General features: G+C 42.8%; 1 protein-coding gene across 2 annotated transcripts; it reads right to left on the bottom strand.

The window, feature by feature from the left end:
• Positions 1-1,987: 1,987 nt before the first annotated feature.
• LOC144686275 (cytochrome c) lies at positions 1,988-10,387 on the bottom strand. 2 transcript variants are annotated; one of them, XM_078551360.1, is made up of 4 exons: positions 10,273-10,317; positions 6,677-6,876; positions 2,394-2,569; positions 1,988-2,315 (listed from the first exon to the last, which is right to left on the bottom strand). In XM_078551360.1, the coding sequence occupies exons 3-4, from the start codon at positions 2,560-2,562 to the stop codon at positions 2,170-2,172; spliced, it is 315 nt and encodes a 104-aa protein (XP_078407486.1). In that variant the 5' UTR covers positions 2,563-2,569; positions 6,677-6,876; positions 10,273-10,317; the 3' UTR covers positions 1,988-2,169. The 2 variants fall into 2 exon arrangements, with proteins under 2 accessions (XP_078407486.1, XP_078407485.1); XM_078551359.1 differs by lacking the exon at positions 6,677-6,876 and having other exon boundaries at positions 10,273-10,387.
• Positions 10,388-12,659: the final 2,272 nt, after the last annotated feature.

Raw genomic sequence — 12,659 nt, 5'->3', positions numbered from 1 at the left:
TAATTGCAAAGCAAGGAATAAATTAATCTTCAGTTAAGGTCGAAGGGGTTCTGAAATCCTTCAATACCTACTTTAATTTATGAAGTAATAAAATTTTAGAGTGCATAAAGTTCAACAACCCAGTCCATCAAGCCTGGAGAACCCGTTGACGAATTATACAGACTGGCTGAAGGCTGTACTACGGCGGCCTTAAGTCAGAGCTCATATGAGACCAATTAGTAGTCAGAGTGGCTGATGATGTCCTTTCAGACATACTACAGGTAAAAGAAGATCTGACTCTAGAAAGAAAATCCAAATAGTCAAGCAGTCTAAAATTCACCAACACTGGTCTATTTTATGAGGCATAGTTAAGCCATGGTATAGAGCAACCCCAACTGCCTAGCTCATAAAGCAACAAAAGGGAGGGAGACTCCAGGCCAAGGAAGATGATACCCAAACAGGCAATACGATTGTGGGAGACCATGTCAGCACTGTGGAGCTAAAAGACCTCACAGGCGAGAGCAATGCCCAGCAATCTCTGTGCAGTGTTTCAACTGCAACTGGCTGGGACATTTTGGAATGCTGTGCAAGTCTAAGACATCAAGACCTGTGGAGGATCCCAGAAGAGTCCACGAGATTGAGGTACCACACCCAAATGTGCTTCTTTGGTGAGATGAAGAATCCTGGATGGTCCTTTTAGAATGCTGACATCTCTGTAAATGGTCACCTCACCAATTTCAAATTAGACACAGGAGCCAGTGTTACGGTTCTTTCGGATAAGGAACTGTGGCTGAAAGACTTCTGGCTACGAGCGACAGACACACCACTCTAAGGCCCTGGAGGAATCTGACTTCCAATCAAAGGCATGGTCCTAGAACCACTCTGTTATGGCGACAGGCAAATATTCAAAATTTTGCATGTCATCCAAAACCAATCCTTTTCTCTCTCAAGCAGGGATGCCTGTGTTGCACTTAACCCCCTCAAAATTGGAGAAGATGTCAAAACAACCTCTGTTGTCAACTACACAGAACTGTAAGGTCCACCAGTGAAGAGACTCTCGAATGGACTCCTGCTCTGAATTGTCTTCATTCTTTGCAGAGCCGGTTTGTCCAACTCCCTTGCAGGCAGCAGAAGCTCCCCTTTGGTCAGAGCAGCCAAACCTTCAGATAAGTACCACCATACTTCAAGCAGAAGACACACATGAGTATGACCAGCAATAGAACGATAAGCCACAACCTCAGGCCCCAACAGTTGCTGTCACACAACCTGGGAGCACTGTGGCAATGAAACTGCCATTTTCAGCAGAAGCACACAGCAGCAAAGCGATGTGCTGGAGCAGGTGGGGTTGGGGGGGGTGGGGGGGGGGGGGGGGGGGGGGGTGGTTGGGGAGTGGGTGAGGGTTACCTCTCATGGCCCTGCTGTGCTTTACTCCTGCCACTCTGCTGGAGAGCAGCTTGGTATCAATGATGTGCTGTAAGGCTAAGCTACATAGTTTGCCCCAGAAACATGACATTAGTAACATTTTTTCAAACCCATTCCTGCCCTTTGAACCGGAATTCCTTAAAGGTATGTTTTAATGAGTTAGCATGAATGTGAATTACTATTATTTTTGGCACATTGGGTTGCTTTTGTTTTTGCACTGCTCTGTTTTACTTTTTTAACCAACCAATCATTGAAGAGAATTATGCTTTTAAATTAAGCAATAAATGCCACTTCGAAGAGCACTCTGGGAACCCCTCCTGCAATAAGGATGAGAAGTTCCACAGAAATGCATCTCATCTCATTAGATGCAGTCTGCCCCTGCTCAATCAAGGCCACTCAATAATTACTTGGACATGTCCATGGAGATATTTGTTGCTTTCACTGCACCAAGGAAAAAAATCTCAGAACTTACTCTTGCAAAGGCAAAATAACACGTGGCTTGGAACCAAACTTACTTATGGTAATGCAACAAATTATTTTGTTATTACTAAGGCACTTTGAAAAAGTACCTAACTTTATTTTAGAAGTTGAAAGTTTGTTACACATTCAAATCATTTCCATTGCAGTAGGAAGAAACAACTAACAAGTTAGCACTGAACATAGAGAAGCACATGAACTACTTAAGTGATTTACTCCTGACTAAATTTTTGGATGACTAACAAAAAAGTACATTTCAAAATTAAATTAAATATTTCATTAAAGCTTTTACTATGACGATGATTGCTTTAAATAAGCAATGAGGTCAGCACGTTCACTTTTCTTCTTGATACCAGCAAACAGCATTTTCGTTCCAGGGATATATTTTTTGGGGTTCTCCAAATATTCCATTAGAGTGCTTTCTCCCCATACGATGCCTGCATATAAATTCAAATTTTACTTCAAGGACAAACAATACTGAAATGCAAGCAAAGTTGCAGTCTAAATTGCACTACCTTTATTCTTATTTGCATCAGTGTAGGCATATCCTGCAGCTGATCCGGTCTTACGCCCAAAAAGACCCCAGAGGTTTGGGCCAACCATATGTTTTCCACCTTTTTCAATTGTGTGGCACACAAAGCACTTCTGTACAAAGATTTTTTTTCCTTTCTCTGGATCACCCATTTAGACTCTAACATGATAAAAAGAAAAACATTAGGGATTGTACACGAACTATAGTGACTTGCTGTCAAATTTCAAATGAATCGATTCAAAATATACTTCTGTAAATCATGAATAAAATCATATAAATTAATCTGAGGTTTTATTATTCATTTGCTACATTAATTTAACTTGGTAGGGCTAACTATTCCTTGCTGAATGAACACGCTAATTTCCCAGGAAGAAAAAGAAGTAGAAGTCCATTACATCCGGTCTCCACCCAATTCATGTCTGATAAGCATTCCCAGTTCCAGGTCAGACTTAGCCAGGGAAATTGCACGGGAAAGAAACAGATTTTATTTGAAACAACTGGACTTCAACCCGGCCTCCACATCAACTTCTTTCCCTAACATTGGTTATAACACACGTGATAATATGGCACATAATAACTGTGTTCTCGGTTGCTGGGCTGTGCCTGAAAACTTAAGAAGGACAGGGAGCATCTTCCATTTGGAATGGAAAATTGACTTTTGGGGAGCGAGGAGACAAAATTGCCACTTTGTTGCTGCATTTGGCCAGTATCTTGACCAGGAACTTTTAAGGAGAGTTGAGTGTTACATGGACTTTTTGGGTCCCATTATTCTCCCTTAGCACAATGGATATGTCATTTGGAGTCGACATGTGTTAGTAGGAAAAGGAGCTTTTAAATGCGAGGGAAGTGGAAATTCACTGCGGGGAGAGGGCTCCTAAACATCATTGATCTGCCAGCCAAGTTTATCAATCCAAAAGGAATTATCTGGATCTGCCAGAATAGCAATGCCTTCAGAGGTTCTAATACACCTGGGAGGATAATCTGCAACCCATCGCAAGACTAAACATGGTGCTGCAAGTGACAGTGAAGGTAACAGTCGCCTTAAATTATTTCGTCTCCAGCTCGTTCCAGTGGAGTTATTAGTTATACCACTCTCTTTACTGCAGATAGACATTGATAAAAATACTTGGAAAAACTCAGCAGGTCTGACAGCATCTGCGGAGAGGAACACAGTTAACATTTCAAGTCCGTATGACTCTTCAACAGAACTAAATAAAAATAGAAAAGAGGTGAAATATAAGCTGGTTTAAGGGGGGGTGGGACAAGTAGAGCTGGATAGAGGGCCAGTGATAGGTGGAGATAGCCAAAAGATGTCATAGACAAAAGGACAAAGAGGTGTTGAAGGTGGTGATATTATCTAAGGAATGTGCTAATAGGTGACATTAAGGGTAGAAAGCAGGACGAGCAAGGTACAGTTAGCCCTAGTGGGGGTGGGGTGGGGGGAAGGGATCGAAATAGGCTAAAAGGTAGAGATAAAACAATGGATGGAAATACATTTAAAAATAATGGAAATAAGTGGGAAAAGAAAAATCTATATAAATTATTGGAAAAAAGGGGGTGGGGATGGAGGAGAGAGTTCATGATCTAAAATTGTTGAACTCAATATTCAGTCCGGAAGGCTGTAAAGTGCCTAGTTGGAAGATGAGGTGCTGTTCCTCCAGTTTGCATTGAGCTTCACTGGAACATTGCAGCAGGCTAAGGATGGACATGTGGGCATGAGAGCAGGGTGGAGTGTTGAAATGGCAAGCGACAGGGAGGTCTGGGTCATGCTTGAGGACAGACCGAAGGTGTTCCGCAAAGCGGTCACCCAGTCTGCGTTTGGTCTCTCCAATGTAGAGTAAACTGCATTGGGAGCAGCGAATGCAGTAGACTAAATTGAGAGAAGTGCAAGTGAAATGCTGTTTCACTTGAAAGGAGTGTTTGGGTCCTTGGACGGTGAGGATAGGGGAAGTAAAGGGGCAGGTGTTGCACCTTCTGTGGTTGCATAGGAAGGTGCCGTGGGAGGGGGTTGAGGTGTAGGGGGTGATGGAGGAGTGGACCAGGGTGTCCCGGAGGGAACGATCCCTGCAGAATGCCACTGGTGGGGGGGGTGAAGGGAAGATGTGTTTGGTGGTGGCATCATGCTAGACATTGATGTTTGATTTGTTTGTGAGAGCAAACCGATACGTGAGCAACAGGACAGAAGTCTAAGGTTTATAAAATGACAATTAATTTCTGGCTGTGTTTGCTGCCAGTGCAGTGCATACACAATTTGACTGTTTTACTCAGTTACGTCATGGAGAGGGATGGCGTACGCATTGGCCAGGACTAAGGATGGTGCTGTTCAAATCATCACAGCTGGGATGCTGAGTTTCGCAGTGAGCGGTTAATTAAAATTTCTTCCTTGTTGACTTGCCAGGCTCACGCTGTAACGTTAACACCTTCACATTTTCAAATTCAAAGATTCAGGTCACCAACGAGCTGCAAGGATGGCTCTTTTTTCCATACCAGTCTAAGTTTTTCAAAGTTTTGATCCGATAAAGAGCATAAGTGCCTAAAGCACAGGGGAAAATAGTGTGGAAATATTGCTTTATTCCAATGAGTTGCACGTGAAGCTAGCAGAAGAAAAATGCCAATAACGGGATAAGATGGTCACAGTAAGGCAAACTCATGACCGTTGATTCAGCTTTTTAGTCCTTGTCTGCAGAAGAACTTTTTATTCTTTCCCTTTACACTGTGTCTCTTGGAGGGGGAACAGGGTGAGGAGGAGCGGGTGGCGAACCCCATAAATACTACCCCTTGCCTGCTGACAGACTCCCCAGGAACCGCCGAATTTTGAAATCTGCACATGCGTGCTTTCTGACATTACCATGCCTGTGCAGCCCTACGCGGGCCTTAAGTGAGCATGCGCAGATGTCTGCACATGTGTGCCGTGATACTGGCATGCTAGGCGCAGTGGAGTAACGTCACTAGATTTCTGCGCACGCGCAGAACAGAGCGCATGCACAGACCGCCATCTTGCATTGGCAGGAAACAGAGTTAATGTCACAGAAGTGCATCATAGGCAAACTGGAAGAAATTTTATTGCTACAATGTTCAGCTTGTGTGCGACCATTTTCACTGGATACTGCAGGTAAACTGAAGATTCTCCAACAGCATTCATTCATGATGCATTCATTTTATGGCAGTCCACTATGCACCGACAATTGCAGATATCCAGGAAGTCAAGGGTTAGATCCGAAGCGACCACAGATATGCTCTACTGCCTTAGTTTCTGACTTTTCTGTGGCATGCCTATACACCAGCAGAGCACAGGCACAATGAAGTGCACAATTCCACCAGATCCATCAAGTACATCATATGATTGCTAAAGCAGCATTTTAGGTGCATTGACAGGTCTAAGGGTATCAAATATTCCTGCTTTCCAGGTCTGAAATCACAATATTCAAATACATTGGCCTAAATTTCCTCATTGGGTATAATACCCAACCAGAAGTGAGGCAAGAAAGAAGAGGACCTTCCTGATTGTTACACCACATATATTTCCGGAGTCACATCATTAGCATAGTCTTCAGGTGCTTCCAGCTATGAACATAAGATAGGAACGCTGTGATTTAGAACTTTCCCGTTGCGAGAGAGGAAATTGCATTCTGCTGCAAGATTTAAAGGCTTTCAACAGCTTAAAGGGGCACGGTTCTTTTATAAGGCAGTGCATTTCAAAGTTTGCAAATCACACAAAATTCTGAAATGTAGTAAACAGGATAGTAACAAACTTCAGGAGGAGAGAGACAGATTGGTAATATGGACAGAAACATTGCAGATGAAATTTAATGCAAAGTATGAAATTATGCATTTTGAAAGGAAAAATAAGCAACATTACTAAATGGTGAAATTTTAAAGGGGGTGCAGGAACAGAGAAACCTGGTCATTCACATACACAAATCTTTGAAGTCGACATGACGAATTAAGAAAGCTGTTAAAAAGCATAGGGGCTCTCCATGGCTTCATAGTCAAAGACATAGGGGGAACTCTTACACCCCCCACCACCGGCATATTTGCAGGCGGGTGTGCCTACATTATGTGATCTAGTCTCTGGAGTGGGACTTGAACCACAACCTTTTGAACCAGAAGTGAGAGTATTACCAACTGAACTACAGCAGACACATCAGGTTCTGTGTGAACTACTACTCACAAACCCGCTCATCTTTTTCAGCAATGAGCTTATTTCCAGTCAGAGAATAATCACTGCCTTTAAAAAAAAGTCACAACGTATTATGTCACACTTACTGACGATGAAACTTCATCTCCGACCTTCTGGTCCTATTAAAATTCCTTTGCAGCTTTCTTGCAGAAAAAAGAATATCTCCCATTTGGTATGACCTACAAACCTCGATACCATTGTCGCAGGTCTAAATCCAAATCATTGAACGCATATTACAACTGCACATAGCTCTTTGGATAATGTTGGTGTATCCCCCAGTTTTAGCCTGAAATGACACCACAGCATAAAAGTTAAGGCAGCTGTGATCTTTGCAGCAAAGCACTACCTGTCTAATGACTGCCGTTAGATACCACATTTACAAGGTTACAGTAGCAGTTTGTTTACACTAAAGACTGGCATCCGAATTTTTATTTCATCTTTCACGGGTGTGGGAATCAGAGGCTATGTCAGCATTTATTGGCCCATCCCTAACTGCCCTTGAGAAGGTGGTGGGGAGCTGCATCCTTGAACCGCTGCAGTCCATGTGGCATAGGTACATTCATAATGCTGTCAGGGAGATCACCTCCCTTCTCTCTCCATCAACCTGTAGAGCAAGTGGTTACTCACCCTCAGTGACTACAACTTCTACTTTAGCTTCAACAGATCTCTCTATTTCAATGGCCTCTTGTCTTCCCTTAACTCCATCCTTCATATCAACAGGCCCACCCATAATTATGGCCACCCTCAAACTCACATAGCCTCTAAAATATTGACTGGTTCTAACTGGTAATATAGCCTCACTGAATTTTATATTCTCCCTTCCTGTCCACACCAACCTCCAATCACCCTTCACCCTGGAGGGAACTTCCCTCCGCAGCTTCCTCTTCAATTCACTGTACCACTCAATGTAAAATGTCCATAGGTCACTGAAAGTGGCAACGCAGGTGGATAAAGTAGTCAGGAAGGCATATGGCATGCTTGCCTTCATCGGCAGGGGTATTGAATATAAAAGCTGGGAAGTCATGCTGCAGCTGTATAGCACCTTGGTTAGGCCACACTTGGAGAATATAAAGAAAGTAGGAAGAAACTGAAGCAAGGAGTCAGGAGGGCTAAAAGGGGTCATGAAAAGTCATTGGCAACCAGGATTAAGGAAAATCCAAGGCCTTTTATACATATGTAAAAAGCAAGAGGGTAGCCAGGGAAAGGGTAGGCCCACTCAGGGACAGAGGTGGGAATCTGTGTGTGGAGCCAGAAGAAATGGGAGAGATACTAAATGAGTACTTCTCATCAGTATTCAGCAAAGAGAAGGACTTAGCAGTCGATTTGTCTAGGGAAGAGTGTGTAGATAGCCTGGATCATGTTGAGATCAAAAAAGAAGTGTTAGGCATCTTGAAGAATATTAAGGTGGATAAGTCCCCAGGGCCAGATAGAAGCTACCCCAGAGTACTGAGGGAGGCAAGGAAGGAGATTGCTGGGGCCCTGACGGAAATCTTTGTATCCTCACTGGCTATGGGTGAGGTCTCAGAGGACTGGAGAATGGCCAATGTTGTTCCATTGTTTAAGAAGGGTAGCAGGGATAATCCAGGAAATTATAAGCCGGTGAGCCTTACGTAATAGGGAAATTATTGGAGAAGATTCTTCGTGACAGGATTTACTACCATTTGGAAGCAAATGGGCATATTAGTGAAAGGCAGCATTGTTTTAATGGAGGGGTCGTGTCTCACTAACTTGATCGAGTTTTTCGAGGAAGTAACAAAAATGATCGACGATGGAAGAGCAGTGGATGTTATCTACATGGATTTCAGTAAGGCCTTTGACAAGGTCCCTCATGGCAGACTGGTACAGAAGGTAAAGTCGCACAGGATCAGAGGTGAGCTGGCAAGATGGATACAGAATTGGCTTGGTCATAGAAGGCAGAGGATAGCAGTGGAAGGGTGCTTTTCTGAATGGAGAGCTGTGACTAGTGGTGTTCCGCAGGGATCAGTGCTGGGACCTTTGCTGTTTGTAGTCAACGTAATTGATTTGGAGGAAAATGTAACTGGGATAACTAGTAAGTTTGCAGACGACACTAAGGTTGGAGGAGTTGCAGACAGTGAAGAGGATTATCAAAGGATACAACGGGATATAGATCGGTTGGAGACTTGGGCGGAGAAATGGCAGATGGAGTTTAATCTGGACAAATGCGAGGTAATGCATATTGGAAGGTCTAATACAGGTAGGAATTATACAGTAAATGGCAGAACCCTTAAGTGCATCGATGGGCAGAGGGATTTGGGTATACAAGTCCACAGGTCACTGAAAGTGGCAACGCAGGTGGATAAGGTAGTCAGGAAGGCATATGGCATGCTTGCCTTCAGCAGAGGTATTGAGTATAAAAGCTGGCAAGTCATGCTGCAGCTGTATAGAACCTTGGTTAGGCCACACTTGGAATATTGTGTGCAATTCTGGTCGCCACATTACCAGAAGGATATGGAGGCGTTGGAGAGGGTGCAGAGGAGGTTTACCAGGATGCTGCCTGGTCTGGAGGTTATTAGCTATGAGGAGAGGTTGGAGAAACTCAGATTGTTCTCACTAGAGCGATGGAGATTGAGGAGCAACTTGATAGAAGTTTACAAAATTATGAGTGGCATGGACAGAGTAGATAGTCAGAAGCTTTTTCCCAGGGTGGAAGAGTCAATTACTAGGGGACATAAATTTAAGGTGAGAGGAGAAAACTTTAGAGGAGATGTGTGTGGCAAGTTTTTTATGCAGAGGGTAGTGTCTGGAATTTGCTGCCAGAGGAGGTGGTGGAAGCAGGTATGATAGTGGTGTTTAAGAGGCAGCTTGACAAATACATGAATAGGATGGGAATAGAGGGATACGGACCCCGGAAGTGCAAAATGTTTTAGTTTGACAGGCAATAATGATTGGCGTAGGGTTGGAGGGCTGAAGGGCCTGTTCCTGTGCTGTACTTTTCTTTGTACTTGGTCAATTCCTCTTCCTCTGGTTCTCCAGTCATCATTACACTATAACTACTGTCTTGTTATACCACTCGTGCTTCTGATACCCTTATCCACATCAAGTCATTCTCCACCTCCCACCCAGATCATTCTCAGGTACAAGCTTCCATTTTTGCAAACTCACGTCTGAAGTCGAGATTCAAGTGCATCCAGCACAAAACAAGTCTTCCCAACTACTGTCAAAGAGACCACGTTGAGCATTACCACACTTCCTTCTCCATGGTCAAATCCTATTACTTAGTGGTCTTTCCTGGAGGGTAAGAACAATCTATAGTGTTTTGGAAAATTGTTTACAATTCAATGTTGGATACATTGAGTCCATCAAAAACTCTACACCTTTTGCATCCAGCGCCCTTGTTGCAGCTCAGGCTGGACCAAGCTGTTCTCTTTGACAGGGCGGCAAGTTTTAAATCTCCCGTCTAATTTCCTACTAAGCCTATTGACTTCCATTTCTAAAACGTTGCTCACTCTGTCCCCAACTTATCCCCATTGTCGCAGAAAGTCTTATTCACAATTGCATCAATATTAATGGTCACTCCTGAGTCATCGGATGATCGAAATCTCAAAGAGCCCGGATTACTGATCACGACCGCTATTCCGTCAGCCGTACACACTTAGGGATGTGAAAAATACTCATCGATGTACTGGCAAGGGAGGGAAGTGCGGATCTGACGGCTACTTACCCTGCGAGATGCCTTCACCTCCCCCCCCACCTCTCGCTCTCCACCTGATACAGGCGAGTTACAGCCGTTAACAGCCCTCGCGCTCAAAAAGCAGCACGTTCTGCGCATGCACGTGCCAGTCAGCCCCACCCCAGGAGAACCTGGGCAGCAACGTCACAATAGCAGCAGCCTGACGCCACATTCATCCATCTCAGGCTCCAATAGCCAGCAACTTGCATAAGAGACCTGTTATCTGAGAGGGACAGGTACATTTTAGGGGGTATCTGAATGGAGGAGAGGTAGCGATTAGGTTTAGAGAGGGAATTTCAGAGCATGGGCTGTAGCCAATTGAAGACATAGCCACCAATGGCGGGACAAAGAAACTTGGAGATGCAAATTGCCTAGAATTTGCATGGGTAAGGATTTCTAGCGATTTCTGTGGTGAGAACTTTATCTTTCTCAACCTGCAATTGATTGTAGTATTATGTATGGGGGATTCCCAGCATCAAGCTGCTGTGATGTCATCAAGCTGTTCAAGCAGCGAATCACAATTCTCACAGACAGCCAACCAGGAAATCAAAACAGTAATAATCGAATCACTTTTTAAGATTTTACGCAGAAAAATAAATATTGGGACATGAATGAATGTAGAAACTGAAATATCATGAATTGTTTAAAGTTAATTATTTAAAAATCTAGTTTCAGAAATAACAATTAATCATAATGGAGATAGTTAACAACATTCCATGCATCTTTTACGGCCAGATCTGTTGTTCAGCAGTAGTTATTACTCAGAACACCTTTAAAGAAAAGTCAGACCCCTCAGTGAAAAATGCTGAACTTTTTATATGCTTTCTAACAGCGCTATAAAAGCGGAGATGGGGATGTTCTCACCATATTAACGGAGGGAGGGGTGGGGGTGTTGCAAGTGGACACAGCACAGCCTGTGCCAGCAATGAATGACAGACAGATCGCAACTTCAGCATTTCCCACTTAATGTGTGTTTGCGTTAAATCCTGAAGTTGTGGTCAATTTCAAAGGTGTAATAATTTCGAGCACTAACAGTTTCCAGTCAAAGATTCTGGGCCATAGAATTTTACAGTACAGAAACAATAAACCCGACTGGCCTTTGTAGGAGTTTTCGCTCCGCATAACCTCCTCTTCGCACCGTACTTAGTCTCACCCATTCAACAATTTACTTTTTCCCTCATGTACTTATCTAGATTTACTTAAATGCATCGACTGAAGCAGCAAATTCGATTTTTATCATTGAAAAATAATTTCCATTCTTCAGTCGGACACATTACGGCAAGGTGCAGCACCAATTTCTCTCTTCCAATCCCCTGCTGATGACTGGGGGAACTCAAGAGTTGTCAGAGTGTTAAAACGCTGGAGGAGGTTACATAGACAGGCAGAGGCCAGGCCATGGAGAGTTTAATATATGAGGATGGGAATTTTGAATTCGTGGCTGTTATGACACAGCAGTTGGTAAAGGCTGTTATTTAAAATCCCAGAGGTAAACTTTAAACAACTGTCATAACTTTATTTTCAATTGGTATGTTTGAGATGCAGCTCTAAATTCAGGAGTAAGACCGCCAGTTCTCGAATTTTTATACCAAACTAAATGAGACATTTATTAACTTACAACAAATTAAACATATACACGTGGCTACAAATTACTAATATCATAATTTTTAACAAATTCCCAAATTAATCTCCACTAAGGCAACAATAACCATAGACTTTAAGCAGACACCAGGCAAAGCATTTTCACCTTACGAATTCAAAATGAGGTTCCTTTCAATTTGGTTCCTTTGCAGACAGTTGTAGGCTTACAGCTGCTTTGATGTTATATATCTCTGCTCTGCACACACAATCACCCCTCAGGTTATACCCAGCACTTCTCTTTGAGTGTAAACTTTCAATGTATCACCAGGCCCTTTGAACCCTACCTCTTCTAATAATAAAACCCTTTTCATAGTACCAATTTTATTAGTTATATAAACATATTGCTTGTTGTCTCCTAGCTAGGTGCAAGATTTCACTCCCACTCTTGAATGCTGTAATCAACAAAATGCAAATGTACCTCTACCTCTGCTTACATCTCAAAACTACTATACATGAAAGCACCCAGACTACCTGGCTTTAATCCAATTAACATACACACAGACTAAACCGCTGTTTAAAAAAATAATTTCCAATAATATTATATACATTAATAGCTTCATGACATCCCCCTTCCAATTGAAAAATGAACCGTCATAATTCTAAAAGACGGCTTCATTTTTTAATAACCCATCTCACACTATCACCTGTACTTATTATACTATTACATTATCAGATGCATACATTAACATAATGTATCTTGGCATCAACAGAAATCACTCCAGTTCAGTGTCCAAGGTTTT

Source organism: Cetorhinus maximus, chromosome 11 (assembly GCF_964194155.1).
Source record: "Cetorhinus maximus chromosome 11, sCetMax3.hap1.1, whole genome shotgun sequence".
In the NCBI taxonomy this organism is placed as follows: domain Eukaryota; kingdom Metazoa; phylum Chordata; class Chondrichthyes; order Lamniformes; family Cetorhinidae; genus Cetorhinus; species Cetorhinus maximus.
Note: the sequence above shows the minus strand (reverse complement) of the source record. Positions and strands in the feature narration are given on the sequence as shown.